Source organism: Borostomias antarcticus (assembly GCF_949987555.1).
Source record: "Borostomias antarcticus genome assembly, chromosome: 33".
NCBI classification, from domain to species: Eukaryota; Metazoa; Chordata; class Actinopteri; order Stomiiformes; family Stomiidae; genus Borostomias; species Borostomias antarcticus.
In genome coordinates this window covers 3,222,105-3,238,417 of record NC_140266.1, presented here as the reverse complement: position 1 = coordinate 3,238,417, position 16,313 = coordinate 3,222,105, and the positions used below count along the sequence as shown (strand labels likewise).

General features: G+C 42.6%; 1 protein-coding gene across 1 annotated transcript in view; it reads right to left on the bottom strand.

Moving 5' to 3' along the window:
• The window catches only part of stab1 (stabilin 1), a gene marked incomplete at its 5' end in the record, with an annotated part of 34,336 nt that overhangs the window by 17,256 nt on the left and 767 nt on the right, over nucleotides 1-16,313 (bottom strand). The window contains 30 exons of the mRNA XM_084460718.1: nucleotides 106-240; nucleotides 776-880; nucleotides 971-1,072; nucleotides 1,281-1,358; nucleotides 1,488-1,599; nucleotides 2,177-2,229; nucleotides 2,414-2,509; nucleotides 3,895-4,053; nucleotides 4,483-4,576; nucleotides 4,902-5,088; nucleotides 5,410-5,521; nucleotides 6,074-6,160; nucleotides 6,256-6,348; nucleotides 6,926-6,988; nucleotides 7,313-7,471; nucleotides 7,676-7,756; nucleotides 9,436-9,489; nucleotides 10,842-10,955; nucleotides 11,358-11,429; nucleotides 11,546-11,680; nucleotides 11,760-11,882; nucleotides 11,986-12,062; nucleotides 12,215-12,342; nucleotides 12,637-12,767; nucleotides 13,833-14,023; nucleotides 14,202-14,318; nucleotides 14,470-14,565; nucleotides 14,938-15,007; nucleotides 15,683-15,768; nucleotides 16,027-16,142. Coding sequence (XP_084316844.1) covers nucleotides 106-240; nucleotides 776-880; nucleotides 971-1,072; nucleotides 1,281-1,358; nucleotides 1,488-1,599; nucleotides 2,177-2,229; nucleotides 2,414-2,509; nucleotides 3,895-4,053; nucleotides 4,483-4,576; nucleotides 4,902-5,088; nucleotides 5,410-5,521; nucleotides 6,074-6,160; nucleotides 6,256-6,348; nucleotides 6,926-6,988; nucleotides 7,313-7,471; nucleotides 7,676-7,756; nucleotides 9,436-9,489; nucleotides 10,842-10,955; nucleotides 11,358-11,429; nucleotides 11,546-11,680; nucleotides 11,760-11,882; nucleotides 11,986-12,062; nucleotides 12,215-12,342; nucleotides 12,637-12,767; nucleotides 13,833-14,023; nucleotides 14,202-14,318; nucleotides 14,470-14,565; nucleotides 14,938-15,007; nucleotides 15,683-15,768; nucleotides 16,027-16,142 — 3,226 coding nt within the window. The remainder of the gene's footprint in view (nucleotides 1-105; nucleotides 241-775; nucleotides 881-970; nucleotides 1,073-1,280; nucleotides 1,359-1,487; nucleotides 1,600-2,176; nucleotides 2,230-2,413; nucleotides 2,510-3,894; nucleotides 4,054-4,482; nucleotides 4,577-4,901; nucleotides 5,089-5,409; nucleotides 5,522-6,073; nucleotides 6,161-6,255; nucleotides 6,349-6,925; nucleotides 6,989-7,312; nucleotides 7,472-7,675; nucleotides 7,757-9,435; nucleotides 9,490-10,841; nucleotides 10,956-11,357; nucleotides 11,430-11,545; nucleotides 11,681-11,759; nucleotides 11,883-11,985; nucleotides 12,063-12,214; nucleotides 12,343-12,636; nucleotides 12,768-13,832; nucleotides 14,024-14,201; nucleotides 14,319-14,469; nucleotides 14,566-14,937; nucleotides 15,008-15,682; nucleotides 15,769-16,026; nucleotides 16,143-16,313) is intronic.

The following is a 16,313-nucleotide window of genomic DNA, read 5'->3' as shown; positions in this document are numbered from 1 at the left end:
TTACAAATATGGCATGAAGTTTGTTTTGATCCTAGAATACTATCCAACATCAAGGAAGTTGGAAATAAAGAGCATGCGTGTGAACTCCTGAGCGTGAGCTATTACCTTGTTTTCACCGCTCAGATGAAACATGATTTGGTAAGACGTCCCAAGTAAAGTGGATTTCAAGGTCCCATCTTGAACATGATCTGGAAACACTCGATCATCATAAATAATGTGGTATTTAAATACATCTTCATTCTGTTGAGAGGGAGCATGTTATCATAGTTACTATGAATGAATGAATGAATGAATGAATGAATGAATGAATGAATGAGAATGTGTTTCATTTGTAATAAACCAAAATACAGCATTTTGTCACTACCCTTGTTCATTGGAATCAATTATCATATTGTATACATACTGTACTGCTGTTTTACCAACTATAATGTTTTGTGAGGTGATGTCGTCATCTTGTAGGCTAAAACGTTAACATTGCCGTGATTTGAGTTCTAAAAATGAATGTGATTCACGAAAAAATGCCCAAAATAACGTATGTGTTTAACAGACTCCCAGACTGCAGTAGGCTACGTTTCGTTATAAAACTAAAAATACATAATTGAAGATAAGTTTTGTGATTTTTTTTTGCAAATCCCATTAATTTTCCCCATAGGGATTTAGAACTCAGAAACAAAATGGAGGTGATGCTAACTTTTCAGCCTACAAAATGACATCAGACCTCACCACTCTCACGAGGCAGCAACAATGTTTTGATCAGTCATGAAAAACTGCATACCAACTGAGTCGAATTCGATTTGCTGAGGTACTCTTTGATTGCATCGTCATGAGGGATTAGAATGGTGTAGTCGTCTGATCCAATAATCTTTATCAGGTTGTAGAGCTGCAGTAGGAAGCACAAATTAATCAATATAAATAATCCGATTATCTTCAGATGTTCTGATTGTGCTTGTATAGCCAGGTCAGATCTCACCAGCGCAGCCTTTCTGAAGAGACTGAGGGAGGGGGTGTTGTTGAGGAACTGCATGATGCCGGGGGGTTGCGGGGGGATGTCTGACACTGAGGGTACGAGCACCTGAAACCCCCCATTAGAACAATGTCTTTATCTCAGCCCTTTAATTATGGAACAAGATACCAAGAGAATTATACCCACGCAAAGAAAGCATGAGGAGCAATAGTTTGGATATTTAGCTAAAGGGACACTCAAAACATAAACAGCTACATGGTGTCATGAAATGCTGTATTAAACTCCAAAACCATGACAGTGATAAATATGAAATTACCTTATCAATAATATGAATGTATCCGTTCAGTGCTGGCAAGTTGCGCTTCAAGATAGTTGCATTTTCTATCTGTATTTGCTGTGAAATCATAAAAATAACAATCTCACCCATATGAATAGCATTGAATGTATTGCTAGATTGATTTAACACTGGCTATAAAATGGCCGCATTGATTTCACTAACATGGAGGTAAACCTTTCACCTCACCCCACTCGTATTCTTTATCTCCCATTGGATGCCTGGATTGAGGGTCGGCAGCTTTTTGTTGACTTGTTTGTCCAAGTCCTCAATGGAAAACACGCCCTGCAGAATGTGTGCTCTGGTGTAGGAAAAAAAAAGCAATCTTGGAGCTATTCTATAAATGTGCTTGTTGTGGTTCAACAACTAACATAGTGTCATCCTCTAAAGAGGGTGTTCGGAGTCAGTTACCTTACAAAGAAAGAGGATCTATAACGATCAGTCCAAAACATTCTCGCTTCCTCGCTGAAATTTTCAAGAGCTCTGTTGGAGGGTATTAACGCGGTAATATTGCCACTCAGATCAACCTTGGAGTTCAACTAAGAACAAGAACAAACATGTTAAAACTCTAGTTCAACTTAAAATGAGATGATTTGAGGCAATGATTGAACTAAAACATAAGGAGTTAGTTGAGACCTACATACCATATAATATGCATAGAATCTACCAAGATCCCTATTCATCTCCACATCCTATGATGAAAAGAAACAGTTAGTACCATAACCAGACAAGAGCAAGTGCAGCTATGAATAGGAATTATTAGGACATAGAAAAGGACTGTCTGTTTAAAAATGATCACAGTCACTATTAGAGTTTGTCAGTGGCACATGCGCACCTCTAGGACAGTTCCATAGCATACAGCTCCATCTCCTCCATACCCCTCCGGACATTCACAGCTGCGGTTTCCTCCTCCTCCAGATGTACACTTAGCCTAATGAGGAGAAGCCATTCACGTTCATCTCAGCACATTAAGACTAAGTAGCAGAGCAAGGGGCAGCTGCATAGCAGGTTACAATATACTGTACAAGTGAATCAGATAGGCTAGTTGCACTGGAAATAGGGATAGATTCAGGCGTTAAGTATTATATACTTTAATGAAGGAAATCAGCGCAAACCAATTCATGGCAGCCTCCGTTGTTCACCAGACAGGGGTTGATCAAGTCACAGACTAATCCATTTCCCATGTATGATTTCTTACATGTGCATTCATTCTGGGGGGAAAAAACAGGAAGGTAGTCATTCAGATGGTGCTTTGTGAAATATTATGTTCACATTATAGGCAGCCCAGCAAACACGCAACGTCAGGGAGACGTTCAGATCATGTCTTAATAACGTCTGTCGGTCCTGAATCCCGTTTGTACGTCTGCTGGACCCCTCAATATTCAAACGTCTGGCTTGGACCCCTCTAAGACGTCTGTGGACGTGCAAAACAGTACAGTTCAACGTGCTCTAAACAGATTCCATTTCATTCAATTCCCCTTCCTCAGTGTTTAAGTAACTAGGAAATACTAGGACATTGCTGATTTGACATCATTCAAAGCAAATGGTTTCAGGTGAGACCAGGGTGTGAAGGGAGAGGAGGACATGGAGAGGAGGAGAGGGAAGGGGGAGAGGAGGGGAGGAGAGGGGAGAAATGAGGTATGGTTGGAGGAAAGGTTTTGACTGGTACGCATGGGCGTAGCTTTCTTCTGAAATGACACTGTGCTGTAACGTCATGGTCCACTCCTGCAACATGCTGTGTGACTCACATGGGCTGGTCATTCTACAATGGGAAAATACTGATTTTTTCTTTTTCTTCTCTTGCCCTCCTTCTCTCAAGCCCGGTCTGTTTCTAGAATCACAGTCAGAGTGAAATGGTGGGCAAGTGTTCTCTTCTCTGTCTTGGAAGAGTCAGTCTGTCATTTTTCTTGGAGTTGACTCGATAGACGCGTCCGTTCATTCTGAGCCGAATCCCTCTAATGGGCCTGTCCAATGGAAGACTGGCAGGCCGGCCATTTCCTTTGCTATTTATGAAGCAGTATTAAGCCCCACCCCCCCCCACTGCTGCCCCTTCATGCACCCTTCCCAACGGGGGAAGGGTGCATGAAGGCTAAAACCGCCCCCCCACCCACCCACATAACAAATTCCAATTTAACCCCTGATTAACGGGGTCGGAATCTTGACGATAACTCCATTGAGCCTTGTGAATGAAATTCAAGTCTCACCAAAGTGTTCTGTTTTCCTACTTGACTGTTGTTCTAACTTTGTAGTTCGTTCTCATAGATCAGTCTGTTAAAACTACAAATTCTTCCTGTGTGACACCACTTCCCTGTCCTCTTCATCCTGAAACTATGTCACTTCCTTTTTCACTGTATAACCTATCGACCTCGTCCACATCTGACTCACTCGGACTGGATTCACTTCCTGTGCTAGAGTCCGACTCTGCAGAATCGTAACAGAATAAAACTATTGCCTTTGTTTAAAACCAGCTTGACCGACCACTCAGCGTGTTCTTTGAAATCTAAACTAAACCAAGTAAGGTTTTTTCCTTAACAGCCTTTCAATTATGATTAAACCGATGTGTGGCTGAGAAGTGCGAGTCTCGTTGATCCAGTACCTGGCCCGGCCCTAGAGCTTTGCAGTCCGCGTTGCGATGACAGCCGCCACGAGTCGGCAGAAGACAGTTGTTGACCTCGGTGCAAAGCGACCCGTCCCCGGTCCAGCCCTCGTTACACACACACGACATGTTCCCTGGTCCTGCGTACACACACTGGGCCTGAGGGGAAAGATGGTGTTGCAACTATTCAAGCTTCAAATGAAAGCATCCCTCTAGTCAATCTGTTCTACATGAGTGCATGGATGAACAGCTGTGTATCTCTACAACTATCTCACTATCCAGATGAACAGCTGTGTATCTCTACAACTATCTCACTATCCAAGATGAAGATCATGTTCATATAAAAAAAGTTTGTATCTGCATATTTCTAGAACGAACAAATAACAATACTGTATATGCAAAATCAATTAAATGAATACTTGTTTCCTAGACTTGGATTAAACCAAATCCAGGACTAGAAATCGATATCTATGGAGAACCTTCGTTGACACCAGATTGTAGTCGACTAGTAGGCCTTAATCTGGGTCATGGGCCTAAAGATCCTAATCCTTAATCTGGGTCATGGTGCTAGATTCTAATCAGTCTTACGTTGGTATCACAGCCCCCCCGGTCTTCCTTCAGACAGAGGTTGACGGCGGTGCAGTAGTGTCCGTCCCCCTCGTATCCCCGCATGCACACACACCTGTCACACAAGAGACAGCGTACGTGTGTGTTTGTGTACATGTTGGGTGGGTGGGTGGGTGTGAGTGATATACTGGGGAAGATGTCTTGAATCCCAGATTAGCCCAAACCCTTACCACCCCACCCCCCCACACCCCCCAATCCAGGAGTTGAGTCCAATTTCTCCAGACATCTAATCTCTCAGCTCCCAATCCCCTGAGAATGATAGAGGGGAGAAATCCTCCCCTTTCTCTCCCTCACACCCTCCTAATTCAAATCCTAATTGTCTATCCGATAGGAGGAGAAGCCGATGAAGAGGATTGGGAGAATGAGAAGCGGCCGCTCACGTTGCGTGGGTTCCTCTGTCTGTGCAGTAGGCACGGACGTGACAGTGCTCCGACAGGCCGTCTGAGTTGCAAGGCGTGGCTGTTTTATCGCAGTACTCCCCGGAGTAGCCCTCCTGACACATCCCCCTCCTGCAGACCCCGAGACTGTCAGGCCTGTTGTCACACACCCCATGGAGACAGCGACAGTCTGGGGAATGAGAAAACAGCAAAGAGGTGACAGATTTACAGTATGTGGAAATGTGTGACAAGTATTAAAATACACAAGGCTTTCTTGGGTTTGATTTTGTGGAGAGAATGGACTAACAGTATCTCCTCCACCACATTTCCACCCATGGTGCAGTTGGTAACGCAAATCAACTGCACCCCAAGTATTAAAATGGTTCTACTCAAGGTAAAGCAACAGTGTTAAGAGGATTCTGCTTATTTCCTCCTACGCCGTGTCTAGTCAGAAGGGATGAGGGAGGACTGGGAGGTGAAAGTGTGGATATTTCCCAGCGTTTGGACCCACCCTTATCACAGTTCTCGCCATACTTGGCAGGATCAGAGCAGAGGTGACACGCAAAGCCAGCGAATCCTGGCCTACAGTTGCACGAGCCGTTCCCATGGATACCGTCGAAGCACTATAGAGAGAAATGTCATTGTTTTACAATGCATAGAAAAAATAAAAATAAAACAATAACTCAAGATTAAAATTAATGGGGATGTGGTTTCTAGGCATGAATCCAGTGCCCAGAAATACCTTCTCCTGGTTATCATTCCTAATTTCAATCAATCAATCAATCAAAGCTTTATTTGTATAGCGCATTTCATACCCAGAGGCAACACAATGCGCTTTACAGAGAACAAGGGAGGTGGGCATACGACCCACCTCTACATATTCCAGAGGGAAGCAAAAAAACAGTAATCACCCGGGGGCCAGATAAGTGAGCTGTAAAAATTCTTCCCTGACCCCTCTCAACAAGGCGATCGAGCAAGCTCCTGGAGTATGTTTGTCTACCGGCTAAGAACATTTATAAAGCAATACATTACATTAAATTACATTTCAGAGTAAGAGAGGCTAAAAAAGCATCATAGGAGAGAGGGCATCCTATAACATAGTTCTGTGTAAAGGACAGAACAGCTCTGAAAAGAGTGAAAGGAGAGAGAGAATAGGAGGGAGAAGGCTTTCTTACTGTCCCCTTGTCATAGCATGGGTTCTGAAACCCCCCGACACATGGTTTACAGTCGGCTCCATAGAACCCCTTGCAGCATTCAGCTCTCTGCAAGAGCCCAAGGGAAACAGTCACCCAATGTCCTTCTACTCTAAAGCTTTGTGCAGAACGGTTCAGAGTGCGATGGTACAGGACAGGCCCACCGTTTGAGTTGTGTTGCAGTATTTGGCACAGCCCTTGCTGAGCCAGATGGTCAGTGGAGAGGTTTGGTAATCACAGCCCTTCATATGACTTTGCTGTGGCACAGAAGACAGAGAAATACATAGTCACTGGCAAAACAACAACAAACAAACAAACAAAACAGGCAACAGACTCAAACTCTCAGTTTTCAGGGCAGATACCGCACATCGAACATTAATGGCTGCCATTGCAGTTTGCAACTACTGTATAAGGCAAGTTTATTTGTATAGCACATTTCAGCAATAAGGCAATTCAAAGTGCTTTACATGAGACATTAAAAGCATCAAGACAAAGTGCAAGAAACACATAAAAGGTCATATAAAATGAAATGCAAAAAAAAGGACATTCAAAACAAAGGGTTGGGGGGTTAGGGGTCTGGCGCAGTGACTGTAACAATTGTGCGGGTGAACGGGGGGGGAGGGGCCTGGCAGCGCCAATGGGAGTTGAGGGGAGAGAAAATAGAAGTATGGCGGGGGATAAGTTTGGTCCCGGCAGTGACCAGCTCTTTCATCTGGTCAGTGAACTCCAAGAGGGGGGAGGAGGGAGAAAAGTACAAATCTACAGTACATCCTTCTGTTTGATAGCAAAGCACATTCTCTGACAGGTAGTCTATGTGGCATCCATGTATCTTACCAGCTCAGTGCTGCCTTCGGGACAGTGGGTCTCATAGAGGTAACTGCAGCGGACGCACGGGCCCTGGAGACAAGACACAGGACACATGACACCACGGTTGGCTTAATGACATCTATGTAAATCTACACACCTTTAGGCCATTTCCTGTCTTTGAGTGAATTAGAATTGCAATGACACCTGAATGTGTAATATGTAGACCATGCGCATCATCAACGCACATGCTATCAAGTAAGATGACAGTACATTTCAGTTAATGGAGGACTATTTCAAACATATTGTTTCGCAAACAACAAAACCACAGTGTCCGTACTTTAGCAAGTAATGGAAAAGGGATTCCAGACATTGACAAATATATAAATAGATTTTCTTCCCCAAACTTCAACCTACTACAGTGATCTTGCTGCTGTTGACGTCACATCTCTTAGGCAGGATTGGAACGATGGAGGGTGGCACCAGAACACCATCTACCATATGAATGATACCGTTTGAGCCAATGATATTGGTTGTCTCGAGAGGGGCGCCCTTATCACCCAATAAGATCTTTCCCTGTATGGAAAGGAAATAGAATCGCATGAGTACACTATTTGAATGGAGATTGTTCAATTTTGTATGATACACATATGACATTGTCATGTGTTCAAAGCCAGTTATCTGAAAGGAGATTATATACAGTGCATAGACTAGTCAACAACATCACAGCATCACACTGTACCACAATGTACACTCCATCATCCCTGGGAGCTTGCTTACATCACTGGTGATGTTGATTTGAATGACCTGCTTGGCCATGGTCTGAATCTGAGGCATGAAGGCCAACTGGTCCACTGTGAGCTGTAAGAGACAGTATCATCATCAGTGCAACTCTCTGTGAAATAATAATAATAATAATAATAATAATAATAATAATAATAATAAGGATGAAGGAGGAGACAAATGACAAATACATGAGGGTCCTAATTACTTAAAACTTAAAAATTATTAAATAAAACGATATATTTAAAATCATGTGTCTGAAATCCAAACAGTACATTGCCTGAATAGGCCTTAGTATGTTTATTCTGCATCAACTTGACAACCACAGACACCAAAGGAAGGTCATATTCTTGTTTTTAATAATCATTCTGGACCCATGGGGGACCCGTGCATTTATTCGGGTCGCACGGCGAGACACAACACATGCACACAGCACACACACATACTGTATCTATTTTTAGCGGTTGCCGGTGTAAATTGTTCATTTCATTTCATTTCATTTCATTTCATTTCATTTCATTTCATTTCATTTCATTTCATTTCATTTCATTTCATTTCATTTCATTTCATTTCATTTCATTTCATTTCATTTCATTTCATTTCATTTCATTTCATTTCATTCCATCCATCCATCCATCCATCCATCCATCCATCCATCCATCCATCCATCCATCCATCCATCCATCCATCCATCCATCCATCCATCCATCCATCCATCCATCCATCCATCCATCCATCCATCCATCCATCCATCCATCCATCCATCCATCCATCCATCCATCCATCCATCCATCCATCCATCCATCCATCCATCCATCCATCCATCCATCCATCCATCCATCCATCCATCCATCCATCCATCCATCCATCCATCCATCCATCCATCCATCCATCCATCCATCCATCCATCCATCCATCCATCCATCCATCCATCCATCCATCCATCCATCCATCCATCCATCCATCCATCCATCCATCCATCCATCCATCCATCCATCCATCCATCCATCCATCCATCCATCCATCCATCCATCCATCCATCCATCCATCCATCCATCCATCCATCCATCCATCCATCCATCCATCCATCCATCCATCCATCCATCCATCCATCCATCCATCCATCCATCCATCCATCCATCCATCCATCCATCCATCCATCCATCCATCCATCCATCCATCCATCCATCCATCCATCCATCCATCCATCCATCCATCCATCCATCCATCCATCCATCCATCCATCCATCCATCCATCCATCCATCCATCCATCCATCCATCCATCCATCCATCCATCCATCCATCCATCCATCCATCCATCCATCCATCCATCCATCCATCCATCCATCCATCCATCCATCCATCCATCCATCCATCCATCCATCCATCCATCCATCCATCCATCCATCCATCCATCCATCCATCCATCCATCCATCCATCCATCCATCCATCCATCCATCTATCTATCTATCTATCTATCTATCTATCTGCTCCATGCGTGACAAACTGGCTGGGGTTTGAATTTGGGGGGGCTTGTCTTGCTAATTGCAGAGTAAGTGCAGCTGTGCTCAATCAATGGCCAATTTTGATTATTTTTCATGCATGAGAAGTCAGACTTACTAGGAAGATTCAGAAGAAGAATAGTGGCAAATACAAGAGGGACCGGCAGCTGAGCTGCCCCGCCCCTAATAGTAGTAATAATAATGTGAAATAATTATGAATTACCTTGGAAGATGATTAAAAAAAGGTCCTTACCGCAGCCATGGAAAACATGTGATGTTTAAGGAGCTCTTGAAGCTTATGCTTGGCCTACAACAGAACATATACAGTATGTCATATAATGTTTGGGATTACCATGGAAAATTATGCTTTTGTTCCCAGATGATGTAATGTTTCTCTACCCATTTTTTGGGTCACAGGACTTTCTGCTTACAGTATGACAAACATAAATCACATTCACACATAGAAGCTTTCCAATTAAATTCTAGGGGTGAATGGGATTTCACAGGAATTCTGCAGAGTCAATTTCCCATGTCAAGGCGCAGTATAATTCCCGGGAAACTGTCGGGAAGGCTGTGTTGTGAACAGAAGCCCTTACATTACCAGGTAGGTCAGTATGGCGAATGACACGAAAAACTAGGGATTTCAGGCGCCACTGGAAGTTCCAAAATTCACCCAAAGTAAAAATTATATTTTGATCATTTTAAGATGTGTGAAATAGTTAGGGCTGTATTAAACCAAAGAAAATCTTGGTCGACTGACATAGCCTACAATTCTTTTTTTCTGAACAAAGGTTTTGGGCACCTTCTTTTTCCTCTAAGGCCTAGGCTGATTAGTCAGTAATTAACTTCGTTAGTCGGCATAAATTATTTGTTAAGGTAGGCTATTTTATGAAGATATATTAATTTAGTGTTTTTTATAGGCCCAGTGAGCCGGTTCCACTCTATCTATACTGTAGTTTGCCCATACCCTAGAAATGAAGCCCTTTATCATAATCATCTTTATTTTGGGCCTAGTAAGTAATAATACATTAAAAAAAATCACATATATGATGTACCCAATCATGGCAAAAGCGCTCGGGCATTACCACGCATTGTAAAATGTAGCCTATTAAGGTCTTGATCTTATAAAAAGCAACACAAACAACATACGATTAAAAAGATTTTAAAAACAATATATATTTTAAACTTGTAAGAATAATACTACAGATTTTTTCTCCAACTGACTTGGTTTATCTGTCCTGTCTGCCATTAAAATAAATGGCGTCTGCTGCAATAAAATTTATGTCTTAATATAAATCATACAATTTAGGAAACACTTGTAGTCTATTTTATTAGTATTATATATATATATATATATGTATATATATTTTTTTTTTTTTTTGGGTGTAACAATATGCTTTGAGATTGCTCGGCCTAGACCGTCTGCTGGACTGTCCCTTGCACCTTCTATCTCGGGGTTGGCATGTTTGTAAAGGGGCGACATGGGAATGTCATGGGATGTAGCTGAGGTGGGATGTTACTGTAATGTACAGGCAACTACAGTATGTGCAGTACAGTGTGTAAAGGGCTCTAGTTGACTTGATATATCAAAACTAAAATGTAAAGAGCTGACTGAATCTGTCTCATTAAGTTCCCCATAATGTTAATAATGCTACTCACATCTGTTAGCATGTAGATGACGCTGCCGTCTCTGAAGCGGTCTACAGCTTGGTTGGTGGGGACAAAAACGGTCAGAGGCCCCGGGCCTCTCAGAGGCATAGGGGCCCCACAGTTCTGGTAAAGGAAAAACAGATTCAGCATGTCCAATAACGCACAGGTGGCACCATCTGTCTAAAGGTCGCATGGCAGGAAATTGTGACCGGGCTAGTGTCCAAGCCCCTGTAACAAGGGGGGTGGTACAGGGACATCAAGGGGCACATTTGTATGCAATGAACTTGGCTTTAAATAAAACTTACTCTCAGCCCTCCAACTTCATATCACTTAGGATGGCTTACTGTTTGAAATGTAACTTTGTTCTAGATTAAACTAGACTCCACTTAGTTCTAGATTAAAATAAATAAATGCGCTTCCCCCTGCCACACTCTTCCCAGTGGCCTTGCAATAACACACATAAAAAATATCATTATAAAAACACACAAAAAAACATTACATCATAATCCATGAATGTGTACTCACATCAACTAATGACAGAAACCTGTTGTATTTCTCATCCATTCTCAGAATGTCCCCAATTGTCTTGCTGGCAAACTGGGAACAAGAGCAAACTAGAGTCATTCAATTACAGCCATATACAAGCTGTGAGAGCAGACAACATGCTATGTACCTTGTGTGAATGGGGATGATGCAGCTGCGCCTCTGCTCACCTGCTCGTCCCGAGGACTATTCGGGAGGGTTTTGGTGATTGGCGTGTCGATGATGTGGATGATCCCATTGGATGCTGGGATATCTTCCTGGATGACTGTATACAGTTTGTCTGGAGCATCCAAGAGGATGAATTGCTGTAGAAGACAGCAAAAATAGAGTAAACACATCACACACAACCAGGTTTCCAATTAATGGACAAAAAAGGTGACTTACTTTGTTGGTTTTGGTCCTAACTTGTAGTCCTCCATATGTATTGAAGTCTTTACCCTCTAAGTCTTTGTAAAGATGTTGACCGAGGATGAGGTGGTTTTTGCAAACAAATGATTCATCGATGCCCTATGGATGGAAAGAGATCTCACGTTCAGTACATAGGGGCAGTAAGAGTATACTGTACTTGTACGGTGTTCATACGTTGTCATTAATCAACATCTTATCTTACGGTTAATGGCGTTTTGAGAAGAGGGATGAATGCTGTGAATGGCCCGTGTTGGCTGAGGATCAGCTGGCAGCCTCTCTCTGTAACACAGAGAAGTCAGTCAACCTGTCTGTCTAACAATCCCTGACAAGTTCCACACAACACTTCTCTAGACTAAAACATCAAGTTAATGTAAAATAGTAACATTTGTATCAAGAAAATACGGAAACACTGGAGCAATGAACCAGGCTACCAAAGAGCATGATGGAGCCAGAGAGCTTGCCCTTCTGCAGTCCACCTCTGTCCAACTCCTTCACCCTCTCCATCAGGTTGCTATAACAACGCTTGCCATCACTAATCTCGTCAGGTTCACAGAGGCATCTTAAAGAAGAGGGGTAAGAGGGCCGCGCACACACACACACACACGCGCACACACACACACACACACACACACACACACACACACACACACACACACACACACACACGCAGATCAACAACCATTAACCATCTCACATGGAACTGTGCAGTTATGTTGGATACATATTTGCTCTGTGCGTATTCTGTGACCCTTGATTTCTGTATCAAGCGATCTGGTCCTCCTTTGACTAATCATGTCCATACGGCATGTTTGTTCCCATCGCCCGTGAGCACCAGCGTGAAGGGGAAACAGACCTGGGGTGTCCATCCACGCCGGTCTCACAGCTCGCTGTCCTGTCACATGTGTCGACTGAGCAGGCAGACTTCAGAGTACAGCCAGCAGAGGGAGGGGATCCCTGCATCCCAGCCATACACTCACAGGCTGACTGGAAGAGAGGATGCAGAGGAAACAGGAAGAGAAAGAATCTTTTCAGGAACTTTGGGTGCCATCTTGCTTCTTAGGAAGCCATGCCAGTTGGATTTCACTGAATTCTTGGATGACTTTGCCTCCAAGAACATTTCTAAATTCCACTGATTGGGAATCATACTGTAGCAACTTGATGAGATTTAGCCGTTATGTTGCCTGTTGCTTCTTGTTGTACCCTATCCGATGAAATCAAAGGGAGATATTAGATTGACCCCTCTATGTTAGTACGTGCGTTCGTCCATCATACATGTACCAGAGCCCACCGCCTGTGGGTACTTAATTTCACCCATTGTCGAGTACATTTTGCTTTGTACACAAAAAAACTGCTTGGTGTCTCAGTAAAAGTATATCTATAAGTCTATTCTATGTAGGTGACCGTCTACTTTCTAAATCCACAGAGTTCAGAGCTTGAGGTGTTTAGTTGCTCTTTTGGTGCTTGTTCTAAATGTTAGGATTCTCATAGGTTAGTATCAATGTCTTATAGTCATTTTATTTCACGACCAGAGCTGCCAACTCTCATTGACCAGAAGACTCACGCAATTTACACTTTTCACACACTCTTACGTCCATTTTGTCCACGAAATGGCGGTCGGACAGCCAGCAGCACGTCTGTGCTGACAGACAAGTCTGTTGAGTGTCTGCTACAAGTTAAAGCAACGCCTCAGAGCTAACAGTTAAAGCAAAGCATCTCCCATAGGAGAAGCCTCTATAATCCCATACAAACCCTGTAATGCAAATGGGATTCACATACTGTAGCTCACAGCTCACACAGCTCAGCTCTGTGGTCTTGTGTTTGAATTTAACTATTTTGGCCCATTCGTCCGTTTCTCACCTAAAAGGAAAGAATTTTATCCAGTTTTAATGATCCTATTGATGTAGTTTCTTAGGGTGCATTTTGCTCTAATTTGACCAATTTCTGCCCCAGAAAGATTGGGTCCTCACTGTTTATACAGTACAGTATATGTGGTGACAGTGTAACTGTAGTTCTAGTACCCTTGGCCCGTCTGTGCGTGCTGTGTCTCACCTTGCCTGGGCCTGTGTAGACACAGATGGTGGAGTTGGCAGGACAGCCTCCATTTTCTTTGGAGCAGGGATTGATGGGGAGACACATTTTGCCGTCTCCCTCATAACCTACTTTACACCTGCACTGAAATGTCTTGCCCCCCAGGTAGGAACACTCGGCATTCTCGTGACAGTTGTTTGAAGTGCAAACACCTGTCGAATAGATAAATACAGTATAATTTCTAATCTTAACATCTTAACAGTCATTATCTTATTCATATTATAAATGCCCCCTTCCTAGATACATTCACAGTGCTTCTAGTCAAATCAAGTCAAACTGAGGTTAGCAGCATCTGCTAGAATACATGATAAATATGAGCTGCACTGTTACCTGTACAACTGTGTCCATCCTGTCCTTTCTTGAAACCAGGAAGACATTCACATACAGCGTTGTCCCCCACTCCTTTGCAGTGGGAGTATGAAGTGCAGTTTCTACAGGCGGAAGTTACTGTACAGCAGAAATAAAACACATCAGTAAAGCGAAAGGCGAATGTAAGTGTTTGTAATCACAAAATGTCTCAGATGACCTCTCGTTGTCAACGACGAGATTGAAATAAAGGCTTAAAACAAGCATTGGTCCCAAGTGGGTCACACCTCACCGTGGTCACAGCTGGGCCCAGAGTACGGGGGCTGACAGTAGCAGTCTCCATTTCCATTTGGTCCGTTGTTACACTCTCCATGCACACAGTTACACTCTGTGGCAAAGATACCACAGAACATGGTACGATAGCAAGTATTATTTAAAAAATAATAATAAAAATAATAAAAAAATAGGAAAAAAGGAGGGGATAAATTATTACCATGTCCAATCTGTCAAAATTACATACAGTAGTAATTGTGCTAAATGTAATAAATAACAATATAGTGCAACATAAAATCTGAACTATTACTTAAAAATACATATCCTGATTAATATTCCTAAAATGCACATGTGACATGTAACCCTAACCCTGAAATATGTAAAAATATAGTAGTAAAAATATCAAATCAGGAAAACAAGCACACAAATAAATCAAAAACAGAAAATAGAAACTGAAATGAAATGAAAACTGAAATGTTTGACATACGGGATTTACAGTCTTCTCCATAAGCATCCTTTCTGGAACACTCTTGGCATGCAAAACCAGTGAAACCTTCCTGAAGAGTGGAGAACAAAACCAAAACGCCATTGTGCTCAACAATACCTTGAAATCAAACTTTACTCATACCAAAAATATTTACATTGCATAACACTGTTCATTTCATTACTGTGAAAAGTACTGTGTCACAGGTATTGTAGCTGAGCCCTGCAATGTTCCCAGCCTCAACTTCAAATCAAACCCAACGCGTAACTCATTAGTAGGGCTGGGTATCGAGTCGAATTTCAAGAATCGATTCGATTCCGATTCACAAGGTTCAGAATCGATTATCATGATTCGATTCGATTCAATTCAATATCGATTCGGTTAGTGTTACTAAAACCTGTTTTTCTTAGCTGTAACCTTAATTACATGACTGCCAAGTTATGCAAAACATCAATACTAGGGCTGGGTATCGATACTGATTTTAAAAAATGAATGAATGAATGAATCATTGAATGAATGAATGAATGAATGAACTATTCATTCCTTAATTTATTCATTAAATAAAAGATCGATTTTGGGATTCATAAATTGATTCTGAATCATTTGATTCAGAATCGATGAATCGACTTTTTGAACCCAGCCCTACTCATTAGTACATATTTATGCCATGTAACACACTGCTTACTCAGAATAAGAGTGTGCGGGCATTGCTACACTGCATAAAGACTACAGTGCCTAAAATACTCACCTCACAGACACACGTTCCATTGCCTGCATCTCCATCCATACAAGCGCCATGTCGGTTACATGTCTTCGACAACCAGCTGGGGCAACCTGCAGAGACAAACACACACAGAGACACTGGGACGTGGCTCTATCATTCATAAACAAAACAATAACAGACCTAAGGATCATACGGATCAACAAATAAACAAGAGGCGCATCAGAGACATGGCAGTAAGCTATGGCACAAAGACAACAGCCCGAGGGCCTTTCAATCCACCTCAGTCCTTTACACAGACCCCACGTCTATGACCCCCAATAGTCTCCCACTCACGCAAACACAGAGAGTCCCAATAGTCTCCCACTCACGCAAACACAGGGGCCCCCAGAACTCCGGACAGCAGCGGCGCTCTGTGACGCTCTTCTCACACGTGTGCATACAGCCTGGCAGCTCCATGGTGCGCCCGCCTATGTCCACCGCGTAGCTGAAAACACGGAGGACGTTGAAGACAGGATCCAGTCCAGTCAACACATCACACTTGCCTTTTCACGAAATCAACCGCACCCCAAAATAATGTATTTGAAAGCACACATTTCAATTCAGTCCCCTTAAGCTCCCCTATACGAGCCGTTGCAGCGTTTAAGAGTTATTTGAG